Below are 22,341 nucleotides of genomic sequence, written 5' to 3'. Positions count from 1 at the left end.
TGGGGCCACTCCGTAACATCTCCAGATGTTAACCCTTAAAGAGGTACGCTTCCTACTCAGTTGCGCTCCGAAAAATGTCAAATGTAAAGAACAATTATACCCAGCAACAGTTGGCTGCCCACAGAGATAATCCTCGACTTACAACCATTCTTTTAGTGACTGCTGGAAGTTGCCACAGCACTGAAAAAAAACATGATTCGGTCCTTTTGCATCTTTGCAGCATCCTTGTGATTAAAATTTGGGCAGTTGGCAATCAACATGTATTTAGGGTAGTTATAGCATCTGGGGTCAGGTCATCGTTATTTGCAACATTTCCAGCTGACCTCTGACCAGGAAAGTCACTAAATTCACTTAATGACTGCATGATTCACCTAACTGCAATGATTCACTTAACAACGTTGGCAAAAAAAGAAAAAGTAACATGGGGATTAGTTGGAGAAAGGTCACTTAACTGCCTTTGCTTAGCAACAGAAATTCCCAATTGTAAGTCGAGGACTACCTGTATGTGAATCCTGATTTATAAACCTCAATATGCGTTCTAGCTCAGGGGTCACCAACCTTTTGGACCTCAGGGACCACCAAACTCACAGGCCAGAGACTCTGGGGAAATCCCACAAAAAGTCTGCAGGAAAATTCCCCACCCGGTTTTCCTACCGATCGATTATTCTTTATTGGGGATGGCAAGATACCATCTCCAGCTTTGTTCTCGGGGGTGGTGGTGGTGGTGGAGAGGAGAGACTTTTGGCTTCATGCAAGGAAAGCAGCAGAAGCAGCAGCAATCTTTCTTTCTCTTCCCCCAAACTCCACCAGAAATGATCTTTGTGAGACTTGCCGGCAGAACCTTTTGGAGCAAGGAGGCCTTGCAGGGTCCCAAAGACTCATTTCTGGCAGAGTTTGGGGGAGAGAAAGAACGACTTTTGCTGCTTTCCTTGCGTGCAGCCAAAAGCAGAAGAAGAAAGAAGCAGCCCTGTGGCCAGGTGAGGTGTGTAGGGCGAGTGGGGCAAGTTCCTCACCTCCACCTTTTCCCCACTCCCCTCACTACCTCGTGTTTTTTTGCAATGCAAGCAACGCAAGCCTTGTGTTTCCACGGGCCTTGTGTTCCCAGGCAGCCTGGATTAATTGCTTTGGGAGTAACTTTTCTCTTCAGGCCACCAAAATTTTCTGGCAGACCACCAGTGGTCCCCAGCCCACTGGTTGGCGACACCTGTTCTAGCTGACCCTTTGAATGACAGGAGGTACAAATTTGCAAAACCGGGCAGCCTTTAAGTTTCACCTGGGACCAAAGGAACGGGCTACCTTTCTTAAATTACTGCTAAGGACACCCGCAAGGGAGGAAAACAGAATTCAGCCACTCCGGATTTGCCAGCAAATTCTCCTGCATTCTGTTCAGACAATTTGCCTGGGAGAGATTTCAGTGAATTCCGTAGGAGGAGAGCTGTGTTATGTCTACGAGGGCTAAAAGGCATAACCTTTTAATAAACGTGATTAGTTAGAGAAAGATCCTGGTAGGATCCTTGGGTAGATGTTCATCTCTGGTAGATGCTTGATTTTGGGGGACCAAAATCAGTGGACCAAGCTGGCTGAAGGTAGAGAAACTTTGGGGGTTTTTTTTCTCCTTGTCACCACAATCAAACTGATTCTTTCTACAGGTCTCCATGACCAGGTTTTTCTTTAAAAAAAAAAAAGAAGCTATTGCACATTTTATCTTTGAGATAGGAACTTTTTTCTTGAATTGGGAACTTTTTCCCGCGCCCCGCGGTTGCGGAACTGGCCAGTCCATGAACAGGGAGGTCCATTGTGGAGACGGTCTGAGATGGACGGTGGTGGCAACGGGGGCTTTGAACTGAGCGCAGCCTCTCCAAGGAAATAAATTTGGGAGGGGGAAGGGCAGGAAAGGTGTGACCAGGAAACTCAGATCGGTCAGCCAGGCAGGTGGGATCTGGGGGAGGGGGTCTCTTTTCAACCACTACCCTCATTCTCCAGCCCCAGGCTTCAAGAGATGGTCTTTTTATTATTTTTTTCCTGGCATCATTGATCATTTTTTTTAAGCAGTGAGAAAATCCCAGCCTCGTCTGAAGGACTGGAGGAGGGGTGATTGTATGGCAGGGCACTTCAAACTTGAAGACTTGTGGACTTCGACTCCCAGAATTCCTCCTCCTCCAGTCATGTTAGCTCGGGAATCCTGGGAGTTGAAGTCCACAAGTCTTAAGCTTGCCAAGTTTGAAGAGCCTTGTTGTATGGGTTGGGGTGGGGTTAGACTCAGTATATTCCTTGAATAGAACTTTCCCTATAAAAATAGACATCGAGGGGACACAGGGGGCGGGCTTAGTTGTTTCCTTTAACCTTGGTTTTGAATTGGGGGGGGGGAAACAGACCAGAGACGGACCAACCATCAAGCTCCTTGAGGGCTCGGTTTCAACTGCTCGCAAGAGCCTTGCCTTGCTTGATAAGGGCCAGGCTGACCCCCACCTCCCCATCAAGCGGAGTGGACTTTGCTCTGGCCGTCCGCTCGCCCTCCAGCCGCTTGTAATTGGGCACCTGGCTCTCTAACGTCTCCAGGCTGTCGGGGCTGAAGTCGCAGCCTTCGTTTTCCGAACTGCATTCACTCAAATCTGTGATTTCCAACTCGGAATCGGACCCTGGGTCCTCTTTAGCCCCTCGAGCTACCCCGGATGGGCTGGATGGCCTGGGGCCCAGCAATTCCTTAGTGCGAGCGCTCGGTCCGTGGACGTCCCCGCGGAGGGGCAGAGTTGCGCTATGGGTCGGGAGGCAGAGCCGGGGCACGGAGCTCCCCGCCAGGGCCGCGGTTCTCTCGGGGTTTTCGTTGGTCAGGAGGGAGAGGGGCGTGGGAAGTTGGGCCAGGGAGCCAGACAAAGGGTTGGGGTAGAAATGAGGGGAATAGAGAGAGGTGGGCAACTTGGAGCTGTTCAGGGGGAAAGTGCTGGACAGGTAAGGGTTAAAATTCCAAGGATATTCCGGAAAGGAAGTGTTCCGGCCATAAGGAGTCAGCAAACTGGGGGGTTTCGTGTAGCCAGCCATACCTGTGGAGAGAAGGAAAGAGAGGTGAGCAGACACTCCGTGCTCAGACCAAGAATTGGATAAATGTGTTTGAGACGGCATAATTTCCAATATAATATCAATATCCTTTGAAATCTAGCGTTCAGCCAGTCTGGTCTGGTAGTCAAAGCCCCAGGCTAAAACAAAACCCCCAGAGACTCTGAGTTCTACTCCCACCTTAGTCCCGAAAACCGGCTGGGTGACTTTGGGCCGATCGCCAGGTGACTGGGAGTTCTAGCCCGTCTTAGGCATGAAAGCCAGTTTAGGTGACTTAGGGCCAATGAACAGGAATCTGGGAGTTCTAGTCCCACCTTAGGCAGAGATGCTAGCTAGGTGACTTTGGGCCAGTCCCTCTCTCTCAGCCCAACCCACCTCCCTTACAGGGTTGTTGTGAAAATAGGAGGAGGAAGGTGTGTTGGATATATTTGCCACCTTGAGCTATTTGTAAAAATAATAAAGGCAAGGTATAAAAGGGAGGGAGGGAGGGGGAGGAGGAGAAGGAAGGAAGGAAGGAAAGAATATAAAAGAAAGAAGGAAGGAGGGAAAGAATGAAGAGACAGACGGAAGGAAGGAAGGAAGGAAGGAAGGAAGGAAGGAAGGAAGGAAGGAAGGAAGGAAGGAAGGAAGGAAGGAAGGAAGGAAGGAAGGAAAATAATATAAGAGACAGAAGAAGGGAAGGAAGGAGGAAGAAGGAAGGAAAGAAAAGAATATAAAAGAGAAAGAAGGAAGGAGGAAAAGAACAAGAGAAGGAAGGAAGGAAGGAAGGAAGGAAGGAAGGAAGGAAGGAAGGAAGGAAGGAAGGAAGGAAGGAAGGAAGGAAGGAAAATAATATAAGAGACAAGAAGGAAGGAAGGAAGGAAGGAAGGGAACGGAAGAGATGGAAGGAAGGAAGGAAAGAAGGAAAATACTGTAAGAGACAGAAGAAGGGAAGGAAGGAGGGAAGGGAGGGAGGAAAAGAATATAAAAGAGAAAGAAGGAAGGAGGGAAAAGAATGTAAGAGACGGAAGGAAGGAAGGAAAAAGCCTTTTATATAATGTCTTTAGCCCCTTGGTCCCCAGCCTAAACCCACCCAGACACACACACACACACTCACCTGATCCCAAGAAGGGGAAGGCTGCATCCAGCCTCAGCTTCTCTGGTTCTGGCTGACGTTCAAAGAGTGGGGTGCGGCTGGCGGGATCCCCCAAGCGAGGGCTGGAGAAGAGGCTTTGCAAGGTCTGGGGAGATCGAATCCAGCAGGCGAGAGATCGCAGCAAAGGAGAGAGGGAAGGGTTGGAGACAGTGAGAGAACCTTGAACACCTGTCGCTCATCTTCCTAGCACCAAGCACATCTAGTTCACGTGCCTGTTGTTAACCATGCTTTTTTTGCCATGGTTAAACTGATCATGACAGTTGTCTAGCAAATCCCATCAGAGGTGGCATTCAGCAGGTTCTGACCAGTTCTGGAGAACCGGTAGCAGAAATTTTGAGTAGTTCGGAGAACTGGCAAATACCACCTCTGACTGGCCCCACCCCCCATCTATTCTCCGCCTCCCAAGTCCCAGCTGATTGGCTGGGTCTTCTTTTGTTGCCCTGCACAGGAGAACGGAGCTGGAAAGCAGGTTAGTGGGGTGGGGAGGGAAAGGGGGCTTTGCAGTAACCTTCTCCTGCCACGCCCACCAAGCCACACCACGTCCACCAAACCACAACCACAGAACTGCTAGTAAAAATTTTTGAATCACTGGTCATTCGATTCCGTTAAGGTGATCTTAAAATAAAGTAGAATTAGCGCATCTGGTTGTGTAACTCTGATAGGACCAATCTCCTGTCTGGTCTCTTTTATAACCCAAGAAGTTAGAGAGAATCCTTTCTTGTGTCTCTTTCTCTGCCCATTAGGCAGCTGCAGGCTGTGCCTTCTCTTCTGTGACCATTCCCTAGGCCAGGACCTCCAACTTTGGCAACTTTAAGACTTTAGATTAGATTAACAGAGTTGGAAGGGACCTTATAGGTCATCTAGTCCAACCCCCCGACCCAAGCAGGAGAGCCTACGCCACTTCTGACAGATGACAGTCCAGTCTCTTCTTGAAAGCCTCCAGGGATGAAGCTCCCACAACTTCTGAAGGCAACTTTTGTTTCGTTGGTTGATCGTTCTCACTCTCAGAAAGTTTTTCCTTGCTCAGGTTCCATCCATTATTCCTTGTCTGGCCTTTGGGTGCTTTGGAGAATAGCCTGACCCCTTCCTCCTCCCTGTGGCAGCCCCTCAAATATTGGAATATGCTATCCTGTCTCCCCTGGTCCTTTTCTTCATTAAACTAGCCAGGCCCAGTTCCTGTAACCATGGAAGAGGAATTCTGGGAGTTGAAGATCTTTAGTTCGTGGCCCTCAATTAACCAGAATATATTTTTGGTTCAGGTAAGCATGCCGTAAAAAAATGACCCTTCTGGAGTTACAGATAATCAGCTGGAAGGGACCTTGTAGGTCATCTAGTCCAACCCCCTGCCCAAGCAGGAGACCCTACACCATTTCTGACAGATGGCAGTCCAATCTCTTCTTGAAAGTTTCCAGGGATGAAACTCCCACAACTTCCAAAGGCAGCTTCTGTTTCGTTGGTTGATTGTCCTCGCTGTCAGAAAATTTCTCATTATTTGCAGGTTGAATCTGTCCTTGATCTGTTTCCATCCATTATTCCTTGTCTGGCCTTTGGGCACTTTGGAAAATAGTTCGACCCCTTTGTCTCTGTGGCAGTCCCTCAAATATCTGTACACCGCTATCCTGTCTCCCCTGGTACTCCTTTTCACTAGACTAGCCATGCCCAGTTCCTGCAACCATGGAAGAGGAATTCTGGGAGTTGAAGTCTGTCAGAGTATATTCATGAACTAGAATAAAGCTTAGTAACAAAGTCAGCCAATGAGAGCTAAACAGAGGGCTGAAACTTAGAGAATTTGGGTGTGGTTTATCTCTGTCCTGTGCTCAGCTCTAAAGTGAAAGAGAAACTAACTTGCTTGCTTGTTTCCTGAAGTTGAGTTTCTGTTCTGCTCTGCACTTGTAACATGTCTACTTCTGTTTGCTCCATGTTGGAGAAATCTACAACTGGTATTGTAAAATTTACTTCATGTGTTTATAAAGAAGTTAAAGGAAGACTCAGCCATCTGTGTTTACTTTTCTGGTGCCGAATTTATGCTGCAATACTCTGAACAAAGCCCACAAGTTTTCAAAGTTGCCAAGGTTGGAGACCCCTGCCCTAGGCCTCATCTCTCTCTCTCTCCCATCTCCTCCCGCTCTCCCCAAGGTCTTCCGCACGTACCCTTATGTTCTAGCTCTGTTCTCTCTCTTGCAGGTCATACCTCAGTGGTTAACGGGGTGCAGTCGGCTCCGTGGTTGCTCCCGTTGAAAGGGTTCTGAGTGAGAAGAAATGGGGAGTTGGCAGCCATGTCCAGGAGCGGGTAATTAACCAAGACCACTTTGCTGAAGTTAAACTTGTAGGTGAAGCGTTTCCCTTTGGTCTTGTGGAGAATCCGCTTGTTGTAGTAATACCTGCAGAAAGTAGTGGAGATGCTGAGTTAGCGGTTGGTGGATGGGATATAAATCCCTCATTCCATAAGTAATGGCGGAATATGCTGTACATCAGAAAAAGGCACCGGATGGGAGTGGCTTTCTCAGAACAGGTCCATTCTGTGGTTAAAACAACATGCCGGAAATAAGTCAATGGGCTTCCACTTATTTTGCATCATCCATCCTGCATTTAATTAGGAGCAAAAAAAAAAAAAAGGAAAACAAAACTCCTCAAATTACAGCCACACCCAGAATGTTTAACCTCCTTCTTCATCACCATCAGGAAAGAAAAAGGAGAAAGGAGAAAGGGAGGAGGGGGAGGGGGAGGAGAAGGAAGGAGAAGAGGGGGAGGAGGAAGGGGGAAGGGAGGGAGGGAGGGAAGGAAATCCTCAAATCACAGCCACACCCAAAATCTTTAATCAAAATCTTTAAAGAAGCAGAAAAAAGACGGAGGGAGGGAGGAAGGAAGGAAGGAAGGAAGGAAGGAGGAGGAGGAGGAGGAGGAGGAGGAGGAAGAGGAAGTGGAAGAGGAAGAAGAAGAAGAAGAAGAAGAAGAAGAAGAAGAAGAAGAAGAAGAAGAAGAAGAAGAAGAAGAAGAAGAAGAAGAAGAAGAAGAAGAAGAAGAAGAAGAAGAAATAAAACTCAAGAAACTTCATGCTGCATTGTCCAACAGCAGATTTCAAAATATGTGAGGCAATTGATCTGGAGTCTTGAAAATAATTCCTAATGCTGGTTTGGAATCCCATCTTGTGGAGCGATGGGAGACTCCTATCCACTTCTCTCTCCTTCATTCTCTTAATCAAAGTCATCCAACTCTGATTCAAGCTAAGAGTCTGGGGTAGAATAAGGCAAACTCCAAAAGATAAAAGCATTTTCTAATATCAATTGCCAAAGCACTGCATTTGATTCAAAACGATTTGATCCATATTTGCACGCATGTAACAGCGATAGACAAGCTGCCTTTTAAAAACTCACGGGGAATGCTCTGTCTAAATTCTATAGAGATGATAGCTAAAATAAATCATAGAATCTTAGATCCTTTTTTTTCTTTCAGCAACAATTTAGCCACATGGGAGAAAATACCAATTAAATAAAACTGGTTGGCATTCTTTTTGGAAAGGAGATTAAATCACTTTTTCTTTCTTGCAGTGTACTTCCCCCTGGTGGTATATTTGAAGAAATCAGCATGATTTCAAATAAAGCGCCCCCTAGCAAGCCGTGGCATATCACCACCAAGTTCCCTTTCGTCTGTGCTAGCAACACATCTCTTTTGAGTTTCTCCTGTGGGTTTACTAGGGCGTCTTTTTAGAATTTATTTACTGGGCAAAGCCGTGGTGGATTCCCAGGCTGAGTTAATAGGAAGTGTCAATAGCGCTTAGCTCCTCATAAATATTAATTAGGGAAGAGGAATCTCAAGCGGCCAGTTAATTAATAAGCGATAACAAATATTGCTGTCGATCAATTATGGAGAAGGTAACCATGGAGCTCTTGTGGGTTTTATCATGCATTTTGAAGTGGTAGAAGAAAGCTGAGGGTTGCGGATTTTTTGACACCTGAGAAGGAATGTGCTGTTTATGACATGACAGGATGATAAACGGACATTACAGGTATGAGTTATATTTGGCAGGGTTGCTGCTACATCACGGAAGTTTTGCTAATTAATCATAAGAGTTTTGGTAGGCCACTTAATTAATCAAAAGTGCTTATAAATACGCCAACCATTCTCCGAAGCCAAAAAATAATAATAATAATAATTCTATGGCTTCTATGGAGTTAGATGATGAATGAGCCTTATGCAAACTCCTTTAAAATGCCACAGATCATCCTTCATATGGAGAGAATTCCTCTTTTGAACTTTTTAAACTTTTTTTTTTGAGTCCTTATGCTGGAATTGCTGTCCATTTTCAAAGTCTTGCTTTTTAAAATTAATCGGTTAAACATTCAGGCACTGGAAGTTGGCATTAATATGCAGATACATTTTTCTAATTTCTTCCTGTGATTATTGGAAGCTGCCCAGAATTTTTAAGGTACAGCATACGAGTTCACAAATTATTATTACTCCAACCTTTCTTACTAACATTGTTTTTATAGAAGCAAATTTAAGACAGGTAAAGATTACTCTTGCACATCTGTGCTAGTCGTTTCTGGCTCTGGGAGGCAGTGTTCATCTCCATTACAATGCCAAAGAGCCAGTGCTGTCCGAAGATGTCTCCGTGGTCATGTGGCCAGCAAGACTAAATGCCAAAGGCACATGGAACGCTGTTCCCTTCCCACCAAAGTGGCCCCTATTTTTCTACTTGCATTTTTTACGTGCTTTCGAACTGCTAGGTTGGCAGAAGCTGGGACAAGTAATGGGAGCTCACTCTGTGATGCGGCGCTAGGGATTTGAACCACCGAACTGCCAACCTTCCTGATTGACAAGCTCAGCGTCCTAGCCACTGAGCTGCTGCATCCCTAATTTAAGACCAGGGAGACTTAAATCAATCCCTTTTCAGTTGTTCTTCTTAGCTGCATTTTATCACAGAGCCCCGAACCCTGTAATAATTATATTTTTCATGCTACGTTAAAACATGGAATCCAGTTTAAATAATTTTGAATTTGCTTGTACAAACCTTGAAAGACAATTACATTCTCAACAGGTCTTTTCTTCAGGAACGGTGTACAGTTTGGGATAAATGAAATCATTCTGTTATTCTTCCCCTGGTCATATGCTTAATACTGTGTGAATAGCAGCTCTGTATGATTGAAAATTTTGATCTCAAACAAGATCGTAACACCATTACAGATAGTACCTTATGATTCTTGACTCTTGACGAATGTATCTTTTATGTCCACTGAGAGCATTTGCACCAAGACAAATTCCTTGTGTGTCTAAACACACTTGGCCAATAAAGAATTCTGTTCTGTTCTGTTCTGTTCTATTCTATTCTATTCTATTCTATTCCTATTCCTATTCCTATTCCTTATTCTATTCCTATTCCTATTCCTTATTCTATTCTATTCCTCTTCCTCTTCCTCTTCCTCTTCCTATTCCTATTCCTATTCCTATTCTATTCCTATTCTATTCTATTCTATTCTATTCTATTCTATTCCTATTCCTATTCCTATTCCTATTCCTATTCCTATTCCTATTCCTTATTCTATTCTGTTCTATTCTATTCCTTGACTTAAGCCTGCAACTGAGCCCCACATTTTTGTTGCTAAGCGAGACAGTTGTTAAGCGAATTTTATCCCATTTTACGACCTTTCTTGCCGCCTTCGTTAAGTGAATTACTGCAGTTGTTAAGTTAGTAACCCAGTTAAGCCAATCCAGCTTCCCCGTTGACTTTGCCTGTCAGAAGGTTGCAAAAGGGAATCACATGACCCTGGGACATTGCAACCATCATAAATATGAATTGCCAAGCCTCTAAATTTTGGTTACATGACCAGGGGGATGCTGCAATGGTCACAAGTGTGAAAAATGGTCATAAGTCACTGTTTTCAGTGCCGTTGTAACAGGTCACTAAATGACCTGTTGTAAGTCAAGGACTACCTGTATAATCGTGGAAGGAAAGCAGTGTAAAATCCGCCTAAGCATTTATGGGATCTTGCATTTGAATAAAATTCGCCTTCAAGTTTTTCAAAATCTGGAATTACAACTGGTTTTATCCCATGAGGCTGATTATGTTTTATCAAATTAGTGTTAATTCTTAGCCACCATATAGGCAGATTTTATCCATAATGAACTATCCTTTTTTTTTAAACTATATGTTTTATTGATATTTTCTTTTAATAAACATATCTATCTGAACAGCATGTTTGTCTGGGCACAGTTTTAAGTAGAAATACAACAATATTCATCATAATCATAATAAACATGTCAATATTAATCACAAAATACAATTAGATTATCCATCTTTTAAAATTTTCAATACAAATATTTTTTTTATATTATCTTTTAAATCTATTTACTGTAGTTCCTAACTTCTGTTTCTGTTAGTTAGCCATTGGTAAAATATCTCTCATGTTTAAAAGTGTTCTGTTTCTTCCTTATCTTTTGTTTTCAATGTTAATCTATCCAACTCAGCATATTCTAATTTTTTTAAAAAAATAACACTTTCCTCTGTTGGGATCTCTTAAGTATTCCATTGTTGTGCATATGAACTATCCTTAACTTGGATTTTTGGGTGTTAAAGCCATGTAGATCCACTGAAATCTAATCAGCTTTTCTACAAAATTAGGTCTGCTTCAAATCTTGTAGAATCCCGATTCTCGCTTTAAATGAGAACTGGGTGCAGGTTTATATAGCAGGATAGATGGGGACTCTGAAAACCTAATCTCAAGCTTTTGTACCCTTCCTCACCTGAGAACGGTGGTTTTTTCCAACTGTAGCATCTTTAAGATCAATGGACTTCAACTCCCAGAAGTCCATGGTGCCTGGGGAATTCTGGGAATTGAAGTCCACAGATCTTCAAAATTGTCTAGGCTGAGAAACATTGCAGTAGACCCGATTCCCCTCAGTTCCAGATACGTTGTGGTTTACCGGCAGCCTGTGCAGATGGCAGTGGGATCAGGCAATGGGGAAGAACGGGGACCAGTCCGGGAGTCTGGAGAGGACTCGGACGAGGGTCCTGCATCCGATGCAGAGATGGGGCATCTGGGAGTGGGGTGCTGCCTCCGGAGCCTTTGGAATCTGGCAGCAGCGAGGCAGAGGACCCAGGGGAGCCTGTTCCCAGTGTGTGTGTGTGTGTGTGCACAGAGCTGCTAGAAGGCGAGAGCAGCTGAAACAAAAGGGGTGACTCAGGAGTAAGGCTGGGAAATGATTGCCCCTCCCATAAGGTATAAAGGCAGACCTCAAGGACGAACTCTTTGCAGGAAGCAAAGTCGTTCGTTCGGTTCAGACTCATTCTTGACGCTCTTTTGTACTTTGGTTGGCTTTCTTTCTAGTTCATTGGACACTTCTGTTATTGGCAGCAATTCACAGGACAGAAAGGTGGGTGCTTATCTCGAGGGAGTGTTTGAGATTCATTACCAGCTGGGAATGAAAACAATTCCCAGCGTTGCAATAGAATAAGACTTGTTTTTCAAATAAACGTGTGCGTGAGCCAAAATCTCTTTATCTTCCCCATGTCTTACCTCAGAGCCCGGCTCAGCTTGTCGTAGTTCATATGGGGCTTGCATTTACGAATACCCCATAGGCGGGCCACTTCATCCGGGTCCTTGATGACGAATTCGCCATAGTCTCCCTGCCAAGCAATGACGTTCTGGTATTCTTCCTTCTGCAGGAGCTCCAGGATAAAATGCCAGAGTTGGATCTGACGGGAACCAGGACTCGACTCAGGTTTATAGGCCCAGTCAGGAAAAGCAAAACCTGCCCGTGAAAAGAATAATTAACGGATTGCAGGTCACAAGTCTTAACTAGCTAATCTGACTTCATTTATATATATTTTTTAAAAATCCTATTGTTCCATAAAGAACAACTTTTTCCCCCTTTTACACTTGTAGGTTCACTTGCTTTCATCTGCACAATACTCTTATGGAATATAAGGTTGAGTAGGGGAAAATATTTGTAGCTCAGGTTAAACTGTGGGGTTTCTTGTGTTCTCTTGAGCCTGGTTGCTGTTCTCTTGCAGACGTTTCATTACCCAACTAGGGAACATCATCAGTGCTAGACTAGAATAGAGTGGGGTTTGCTTTTTGTGATCAAAGCTCCCCCCCTTTTTTTAAAAAAAATGGGGGACAGAGTAGGAGAAGAGCAGATAGAGCTGGCGGTGGAGTTAAGTAAGCCATAAGCCTAGAATCCTTATGTTGCCACAAAGAAGTCCAACCTTTCTGGAACAGGAGAAGGGGAGGAGGAGAACTGCGGTGTCCTTGGTGCTGTCTGAGCTGGGTTGTCTTTTTTTTCCAGATGTTTCATTACCCAACTAGGGAACATCATCAGTGCTAGAAGGGAGTGGGGTTTGCTTTCTGTGTTTGTCTCTGTTTGTTCAGAGAGCAAACCCCGCTCCCTTCTAGCACTGATGATGTTACCTAGTTGGGGAATGAAACTTCTGGAAGAAAACAACCAAGATCAGAGAGCACCAAGGACCCCACAGCAGGTACATACATTTTCTTAAAAAACAAACAAACCCAACAACATATAGACAATAATTGGCATCGTGTGAAAACGCTTCATGTATAAGAAGCATAGAAAAAATGGGGAAAAAATGGGGAGGAAGAAAAAGTAGAATCATGAATTAAGACTTAGGCAGAGCTTGCCCATAGATTTCCTCCACTCACGTAGTCTACTACAATTTTGCAGCTACTTGGAACTTAAATCTCATAGAACCCTGTGGGATTTATTTCTGAAAACACCTGGATAGCATCAGATAGCTGGCTTCAGGAAAAGCAATCTGAACTGAGACACACTGAGTGAACTAGCACAGACTCTGCTTTCTAAGTTACAATAATGTGTGTGTGTGTGTGTGTGTGTGTGTGCGTGTGTAAGAGAGAAAGACAACATGTGCACATGTGCACAATCTTTGTTCTGAAATAACTTTGGTTTTCACCAATTAATTGATCTACAATCTCCCATTCCACGTAGTTTTATTTTATTTATTTAGTTAGTTAGTTTAGTTTGTCAAGCATATGTGAGAAAACATGTATGAACATAAGTATGAACATAACATATAAACATATATGTTTATATAAACAGGTATAAGTATATACATAATAAATGAGTACGAATAAAAGGGAACGGTAGGACTGGGACGGTAGGCGTGCTGGTGCGCTTATGCACCAGACCTCTTAGGAGTGGAGTGAGGTCCATCGTGGACAGTTTAAGGTTAAAGTTCTGGGGGTTTGAGGATGTAACAATAGAGTCAGGTAAGGAGTTCCAGCCATTGACCACTCCGTTGCCAAAGTCCTATTTTCTGCAATCGAGTTTGGAGCGGTTTACTTTGAGTTTGTATCGATTGTTTGCCCATGTGTTATTGTGGTTGAAGCTGAAGTAATCATTGACAGGTGGGACGTTGTAGCAGACAATTTTGTGTACTAAGCTTAAAGCAGAATCCTCTTTTAGAGTTGTTGAATTTTCTTTCTTTCTTTTTAAAATAAGGTATTTAATAATGAATTTTTGATTTCCCTATTTACTTCTGCTTTCTGCCAGTAGAACATGACTTCACCCAAGTCTTTCCAGGAAATGGGTCTATGATACAATGGTTTTCAACCTTGGCAGCTTTAAGAAGTGCTTGAGGACGTCAACGTTGCACTCTTCTTAATTCTGCAGTGGGCTTTCATAACCACCTGACCCAGCGTTTAAACAAAGGCCTCTCTAGGGCATTGGGATAGCCAATTGGCTCACCTCCGCTTCCACCTACCATCCACATTAATCACAGCTAAAAAGCTGGCTCCAACTCAGCAGAGGACAGACCTTCAAGGCAGAAGGTACCAGATCTCTCCGGTGCAGGCGAGGTCAAGCTGGCCTCCTCCGATCTGTGCCTCTATCTAGGAATCTGTCATTAAGAGGCATAATGAACTGCTGATCGATGGCTTGATTTTTCAGTTACACCACGCACCTTTGGCCCCCCTGCAGCAAATTGCATTCACCTTCCCCAAGGCCTCTCTATTATACATCAGGCGAATGCCATGGCTCGCCAAGAGTGAGATGGGAGGGTGCTTTGCTAGTTGGAAGAAAAAAAATATATCTTCCTCCCCCGCTTAGGTTTTTATGCCTAGCTCAGGCATCAGAGTAGCAAAACGTAGTCAATGAACCAGTAGTAACACCAGTTGAATCCCACCCCTGGGTGGGCGGGTGGACCTACATGATTGCCACAGTGAACCACTTCAGGAACAACTGATCTTCAGAGCGAGGGGTTCACCCGAATCGGTCCGAACCAGCAGAATCCCACCCCATAAGTCCGGGATGTTGCAAGCACCATAAATACGAACCAGTTGCCAACCACCTGAGTGTTGATCACATGACCATGGGGATGCTGCAATGGTCTTAAGTATGAAAAGTGGTCATAAGTTATTTTTCCCGTGCTGTTGTCACTTCAGTCACTGAATGAACTGTTTGTAAGTCAAGGACTACCTGTAAGGAAGGATGACACATGGAAAGGATGGAAGGCAGACACTCACATACACCCAACAGGAGGGTCCAGAAATGTTGAAATGTTGAAAAAGTCTTGATGGATCTAAGGCTGAAGCCCCTTGAAGTATTCCTACAACCATCAATCAACCTATTGGCCTCCGTTCAGTTCTGAAAGACACATCAATGCTTCCCTTCTTCCTTGGTCCCTAAAAGTCCACAGAACTGGTAGTAAAAAAATTTGAATTTCATCATTGGCACTAACCTATTTTAATCAGCCCAATTACTGAAAATGAGAAGTTAGCTATAACAATCCTGCAGCCATTGTTACCTCATATTTCCATTTTTTTTTTTAAAAATGGCCCACAGTCCAGTTTTATTTTTAAATCAAAGCTGGCATTTCATGGAAAGGCCAGGAAACAAATATTCAATAAAGAGGTTAAAACTTAAGGTTTCGCCTTAACACACATATACAGCAATAACATGAAGGATTTTTTTAGGATAGACAAAGAAAAATTTTATGTTCATGAATAACATAAAAAAAAAACTGATTAGATCTCTCATATATCCTAACAAAATGAGCCAGGTACATTTTGATTTCGGAACTTTCTTGTGAGGAATATTTGCAATAATAACAAGCAACTGTGACTTTTCTAATAAAACCTTATGTGGAGACAGCCATAAAGTTCTCCAGACATGCTATTGCTACCTGCCCTGGAGATCGTATTTTTATCTATTTATTTCTTAAATCTCCACAAAAAAAACACTACGGGTAGTCTCGAATTATGACACAACCGAGCCCCAAATTTTTGCTGCTGAGTGAAATATGTATTAAGTACATTTCAACCCTTTTTACGATTTTTTTTGAGCCACCGTTGTTAATCACTGCAGTTGTTAAGTTAGAAACGTGGTTTGTTAAGTGAATCTGGCTTCCTCATTGACTTTGCTTGTCAGGAGGTCGCAAAACGGGATCACGACCTCCTGGGGACACAGCAAACCATGATAAATACAAGTCACTTGCTAAGCATCTGAATTTTGATCACGTGATTATGGGGGGGATACTGCAACGGTTGTGTGAAAGATGGTCAGAAGTCATTTTTTTCCAGTGCCGTTGTAACTTTGAACCATGACTAAAGGAACTGTTGTAAGTCAAGGACTACCTACTATGTAACGACCACAATTCTCTGCTTCATTTATTTATTAGCATAATCTAGAAGATCTCAGAGATCCAACTCTGTTATTCTGTCATTCTAACCCCTCAACCGGCCTTCTTGAAGTCCAGTGAATAGATCTGCACCAATATTCCAAATCTAGCAATAGCGTTGCATAAAAATGTGGTGATATCAGCTCTTTTATTTTGAGCTTCTTTCCTCATGATCCCTGAGGAGGGAAATCCACTTTTTCTACAGCTGCTGCAGGATGTGTAAATGGTTTAATTAAGCCCTGACTTGTTCTTCCTTCCATTTCCCATCAACCCACTCCTGAAATTTGGATTTTTTTTTGCCTCAACACAAATCAAGTCTACAATAGCATATAGCCCAACCCTGGAATCTTTATCAATATGTCCATTAATTTTCTTGGCAACTGCACTAAAGAGGTAATCTTTGACTTACACCTGTCCCTGTGGGCCCGATGATCAAAATTCGGATGCTAACTTAAAGAGGCCGTGCATTAAAATAAATTTTTGAATGGGAATTCTGGCGATTGAATTTCCCACATCCATGCTCAGGCTGAGAAACCGTGCTCTACCCTATTCATCACGCTTGATTTTATTTAGTAAGTTTTGTCTTAATTAACCGTTAAATATCTAGATCCTTTGGCTGTAACAAGAACTAATTTGTTCCCTGCCTTTTTTTTAAAAAAAAAATGCACAAATTGCCTTGAGTTAGTTAAAACCAAAGAGGCCTTGATTTTAAATTTATGTCAAGTAATCCACTTTTGCAAATCAAGCAGGAAGCAAAACCAATAAGGTCATCTTCAACGTACGACCCCAAATGAGCCCCAATTTTCTATTGCTAAACAAGACAGCTGTTAAGTGAGTTTTGCCCGATTTTGTCACCGTCCTTGTTATTAAGTAAATCGCTGCAGTTAATTTAGTAACATGGTTGTTAAGTGAATCTGGCTTCCCCCATTGACTTTGCTTGTCAGAAGGACGCAAAAAGGGATCACGTGATCCTGGGATACTGCAACCATCATAAGTGTGAGACAGTTGCCAAATGTCTGAATTTTAATCACGTGACCACGGGGATGCTGCAATAGTCCTAAGGGTGAAAAACGATTGTATTTCACCTTTTTCAGTGCCACTGAAACTTCGAACAGTCACTAAAAAGAACCGTTGCAAAGTGAGGACTAACTGTATGCCCCGTGAAGAGCAGAGCAGATGCTTCAAGGTCACACAGTGAGCAGGTACAAGCACTTATGCATCAACTGAGATTTCCCATTTGCAAAGGAGAACCAGGAATATTCCAATAGTCCTCAAGTTATGACCACAAGTGGGACGAGAATTTCTGTTGCTAAGCCGGCTGGTGATTAAGCGACTGATTTTAAAATTCTTTTTGTCCCAGTTTTGATGTCAGCTTTGGAAGCCATATTGAGACCAGATGCTCCCACGCTGCCACATCTGAGCCTGGGAGAGTGGGAGGAGGGAATATACTGGAGTATATTTAGGTAGGCGTAATAGCATTCTTTTTCTGATTCAAGGTCAGGTTGTGTTGCGCATAAGTGAGAGGACGGATGGGGACAGATGGTGATTGGGCCATGTGATGTGATTGATGGGTGCAGGGGGTGCATTTTGTAGTTTGTACTTATTGTAAGGAAGCCTGCAACTTTCAGATTCGAGATTGCACAGTTGTGCCAGTTACTATCCAAACAAAAGGAACTTTTGAGAGATGTCTATCTCAGAGTTATTGAGTGGAATGGAGGTTTGCTGGAATGGTGACATATGAAGTGTATTGCTGCTGTTGTTAAGTGACTCACACAGTTGTTAAATGAATCCACCTTTACCCACCATTGATTTTGCTTGTTGGAAGCCAGTTGGGAAAGTCACAGAAATGGCGTTCACAGAAAGCTGGCATGCTGCAACCATCATAAATACATGCTGGTTGTTCAGGCGCCCAAATCTTAATCACACAACTGTGGGGATGTTGCCTGGGATGGTTGAAAGTGCAAGGATTGGACTTAAGTCACTTTTTTGAGGGCTGTTGTAACTTTTACAGTAGTGTCATAAACTACCCAGAATGACTCTAGAAATGCATGAACACGGAGAAGGAAGTTCTTTTCATTCTAATTCTAGAATACTAAATACCGTGACAAGGAGAGTCTGGGAAGGAGGGGTTGAAAAAAAGTCAAGATGGCAGTCAAAATTATGTAATCAAAGCCCCCCCCCTTTTTTTACACGGTGGACAGTGCAGGAGAAGAGCAGTAGAACTGAGGGTGGAGTTTAGTAAGTCATTAGCCTAGAATCCTTATGTTGTCACAAACAAGTCCAACCTCTCCCGAATTCCGCTGCCCCTTATCTGGTGCCAGTTTAGTACTTAGTTGACTGTGGAAAAGCTTGTGTGATAACTCTTGCGAACTGCAGCTTAACACCCAGCAGGCAGGGCTTCCATGCCATGGTTGCGGCTGCCATTTTGACTCTCTCAAAACCTCCCTTTAGCAGGCATCCTCGGCCCCAAGGAAACCCCGTTGAACCCCGTTCTCCCTTCCTACTTCAACGCGATCAGCCTTTGTGAAGGGAGGGGGGAAAAAAAAAGAAAGAAAAGAAGATTGAAGCAGCTGGCTAATGAAACATGCAGGATTCACTCCTCAGAGGCCGAGCAAGGGAAAGGCAGCCTCAGGTTAAAAACATTTCCCTTTGATTGTCGCAATTGCCCCCAGCTTTCAGCTCGGAGCTATCAACTTCACAGCTATCTAGATTCCTGGGGGAGGCACCGCTCGGAGGGAAAGGGTGCAATTAATAGCTGTTTGGATGGAACAAGGGTGTGTGTGTGTGTGTGTGGAAATGTTTGCCTATTGCAAACTGGCAGAAGGCAAGAACACAATCAGGACCATGACAATTTCTCGGCATGTTCCCTGGGTTGTGATCTGAACAGCAGTTGGTTCTCTTGTCAGCGTTCGGAGGGGCTTGCCAATTTTATTTATTTATTTTTTTTTATTTATTGGCGATAGAGCTGGAATCTCCCCTGCAGTTTTCCATTTGCTAAAATGTTCCCAGATGGCTAAAATATTTTGATAAAGAGCCACTAGATATTTGACTTCGAGAAGCAAAGCCGGGCAGAGAAACATTTTGAAGAAATAATTCTCAGCAGCCAGTATCCATTCAACAGCCGGCTGGGCACCAAATTTGTATTTTTTTCCCCCTCTTTCATCCCAATCAACTTTTAAAAATGTCACCATCACTGAGTTTCCTCCAGTATGGGAAAGATTATGCTCTCAATACGATGCCAAGCTTTCCCCTGTGAAAATTTATTTTTTTCCCCCTATGCTTACTAAAATCATAATATTTTAGATAATTTGGGGAAAGAGATGGCTTTATTTTGCTGCAAAAGAAAAGGAAGTAATGATTTTTCTGAGCGTGTCTGCTTACATCTTCTTATTAATTACATTGGTTTAATTGCTACCTTTGTCTGGAAATGCTTTAATTTGGGTGAAGAAAAGTGAGGCCTGTCTTTTAAATCACTAAATCAGTAAATAAAAAGTGCAGGATGGGATTTTGGTTTAGTTATACACTTAGTTATACAAGCTGGAGGAAAACAACACGACTGAATGCAACAGTATTTTATATTTGATGTTTTAAAATACTGATGTGCAAACGGAGTAACATTTGAAGAGTTGGCATGCGGGTTTGGGTGTTATGGAGAAAACTGATAGCTGGCCTGGTTTCATATTTCCTTCTTAAAAATATTAAGAAATGCCAAGTGTTCAAAAGCATGTGTGTTCGCAGGTATGAATATATAGTAAAATAGAGTGTATATATATATGTGTGTGTGCGTGTGTGTGGATGTGTGTGTGTGTAAGAATTCTTTTTAATATTCAAACCTGAAATCTCAAAACACAATTTTTCATTCTCAATTTCATGGTGACAATTTAAAAAAGAACTTGGCCGTTATCCGAGGTTACCTTTTCGTTGCATTATTATTAATGACAATATTTCATCTAGTTTAACACTATACTAGATAGTGCATCAATGCACCAGATCTGGTAAGTTTTCTGGGTCTGTGGGAGGTTCAGGCAACAGGTAGAACCAAATCACCTAAAACTCCTGCTGCTACATTCTTACAACATGCTAGACTTGGTTAGCTTGAAACCTGGAATTTTGGTTTCTTTGGGGAGGACAGTGACTTAGCAATGTAGTGTTAATATATGATCCCACCACTGGTTGTAACTGTGAAAAATGGTCATAAGTCACTTTTTTCCAGTGCTGTTGTAACATTGAACAGTCACTAAATGAACTGTTGTAAGTCGAGGTCTACCTGTATCTCAATAGGACAATTGTTTGAATTACAGACATGCCTTCCCTTAAACCCACACCATTATCACCCTCTTTTAATGACCCCTTAATCCCTTGGGGGTGGAGTCTGGGCAACTGAATGGAGTCGAGTATTTACGGGCCGGATGCCTTTTCTGTCGCCAATGCAGAGTTTTATTCAGCAGGCATATCTCAAAGAGCCCCAGAGAGAGAGAGAGAGATCTGCCTCAAATTAGGATCGAACTCACAACCTCCTGATTGTGAGGCGACCTTAAACCAACACCACGATTGGGTTTATATGTAACAGTCACTAAAGGTTGTAAGTTGAGCACTACCTGTATTTAGGATGGCGGTCTACCTGCGTTCAGGCCGCATGCTTAGCCAAATGGAGTTGCCCTTGGCAAACATTCTTAACTAGGGTTACTTTGAACCATGTTAGCTTTTAAGAGCCGTGGTGTCAACTCAAAAATATTTCTCTGGTCTTTTAGAGTTGCCAGCAGAAAGGCAGTGGGGGGCGTAGTGCATTCCTTAAATGCTTCATAGATAATTGCTTGGCGGCCGAAGCTTCTGGCACGCAAGATTATTACTGGAGAGCATGACTGATGACTCTTGACTATGGATGTGTCCCATTGGAGAATATACATCCAGGGGCTGGGAGGAAGACCAGGGTCAAAGGGGAAATGAACGATGCATCCAGGTCACGCCGACATGGTCACTCCAAATAAATGATTTTTTTTTTAACTCTGAGAGATGCAGCTAGAGACTTATGATTTGAATGGGGGCGTGGATTGTCAGAGCCCTGACACATGGATTAGCAATTTATGAACCCCAGCCTTTTGGTTACTGGTTGGTGGGGGTCTTATGCTGGCCCAGTTTAGAAGTCCATTCAGTATACAGGTCAAGCAGGCTGTGTGAAGACAGCCAGGCTCTGTTGGAGGCCTAGCCTTCATCCCCAAAGGCAGTTTCCTAACCCGCTGGTAAACTAGGCACAGTTAGAGGCCAAGGGGCTCCAACACCCTGGTGCAGGGGTGTAGTAACCATTAAGCAGACTAAGCACCAGGCCCAAAGGAGGCACCACAAAGTTGAGAAGATGGCTTCTTTTTTGTACAGTAGAGGGGCACCAAGATTTGTCAGTGCTTAAGGGCACCGGTGAACCTTAATCCGCCACTGCTCAGGTGATTCCGGGGATCCAGCACCCACTACCCACGGCTGAGTCCTTGGCTCCCGGATTAACCCCCATCGCGCAGGCCCTGGGAAGCCCCCCCTCCCCCGCTTCGGTCGTAAATCTCCAGCCCGAGGGTCCGGATTACCTGGTGTCCAGAGAGCCGGCACAGGAGAGGTGAGGAGCAGGTCGGAGACGCAGTTACAATCCATAGCGAGGGAAGCTTCTATCTGCAGGCAGGTGGGGGGAAGACAGGAGAGAGAGAGAGAGAGAGAGAGAAAGCGCAGTGAGGAAGGGGGGTCTCCGGCGCGATTTTGCACAAGAAAAAAAAGGAGAGGAAAAAGCAGAGAGGCGCCCACCCTTCTCCTCGACCTACTTGGGATGGGCGCGAAAGAGAGAAGGCACTGCGCATTTCGGGGTGTGTGTGTCCCGTGTCTCTATCCCCCTACCCACCCCCACTGGCAGGGAAGGGAGTCTCCGGGAGATGGCGGAGTTGGCGAGGGAGGGAGGGAGGGAGGGGAGAACCCCAACTGGAGCTTCAATCCTGGCCCGGCGGAGTTGGACCCGACGTTTCCACACAAGGAAAAAAAAAAGTCCCGCCGCGCAATCTTTGGTGGGTGGGGGTAGGTAGGTGGGAGGCAAACCCATGCATAAAAGCCACAAATCACCTGTGCTGCGTTTTGCTTCTTGTTGCTGTTTTGGGAGGGAGGGAGGGGGCTGCTGTTGGCCGTCCCCACTTCCTGACCCAGGTAAAAGACACCCCCTCCCTCTTCAAGACAGGACTCGTCAGGGCCCGCCGAGCGTAACTCGTTTTTGGAAATCATCCTGCTTAAAAAAAAAAAAACGTGGGAAACGCGGCGCTTTCGACCCGCGTTTGCGCCTGTCGGGGGTGGGTGGGATCCCGCTCAAATCTCAGTTGCGCTCTTTTGGAGGCGCCTATCGAAGTGGCTCCTAAATTAATCCAGTGGCTGCCAGGTTAGCTGCGTTTGGGTCTATAATTCAAAGGAAACTCGTATCTGTCGCGAGTCAGCATTGGGGAACTCCGTGTGGGTATAGATGGGTGAAAGCGTTGTAAGT

General features: G+C 44.1%; 1 protein-coding gene across 1 annotated transcript; it reads right to left on the bottom strand.

Annotated features, from left to right (window-relative positions):
* Window positions 1-2,415: 2,415 nt before the first annotated feature.
* Window positions 2,416-21,476, bottom strand: ERFL (ETS repressor factor like). The gene is made up of 5 exons (XM_026715385.1): window positions 21,413-21,476; window positions 11,704-11,938; window positions 6,381-6,570; window positions 4,151-4,274; window positions 2,416-3,041 (listed from the first exon to the last, which is right to left on the bottom strand). Exons 1-5 carry the CDS (start codon window positions 21,474-21,476, stop codon window positions 2,416-2,418), a joined length of 1,239 nt encoding a protein of 412 aa, XP_026571170.1.
* Between the last annotated feature and the right edge of the window lie 865 nt (window positions 21,477-22,341).

This window comes from Pseudonaja textilis, chromosome 10, assembly GCF_049901715.1.
Source record: "Pseudonaja textilis isolate UNSWEBS1 chromosome 10, rPseTex1.2, whole genome shotgun sequence".
In the NCBI taxonomy this organism is placed as follows: domain Eukaryota; kingdom Metazoa; phylum Chordata; class Lepidosauria; order Squamata; family Elapidae; genus Pseudonaja; species Pseudonaja textilis.
The sequence above is the reverse complement of the archived record's forward strand: the minus strand, read 5'-3'. Positions and strand labels throughout refer to the sequence as shown.

Coding starts and splice junctions, on each gene's coding strand:
- ERFL (XM_026715385.1), bottom strand. CDS start 21,476: ATGGATTGTAACTGCGTCTCCGACCTGCTCCTCACCTCTCCTGTGCCG. Junction 11,939..21,412: donor GCCGGCTCTCTGGACACCAG/GTAATCCGGACC, acceptor TTTCACGGGCAG/GTTTTGCTTTTCCTGACTGG. Junction 3,042..4,150: donor CTTCCCCTTCTTGGGATCAG/GTGAGTGTGTGT, acceptor TTCTCTCCACAG/GTATGGCTGGCTACACGAAA.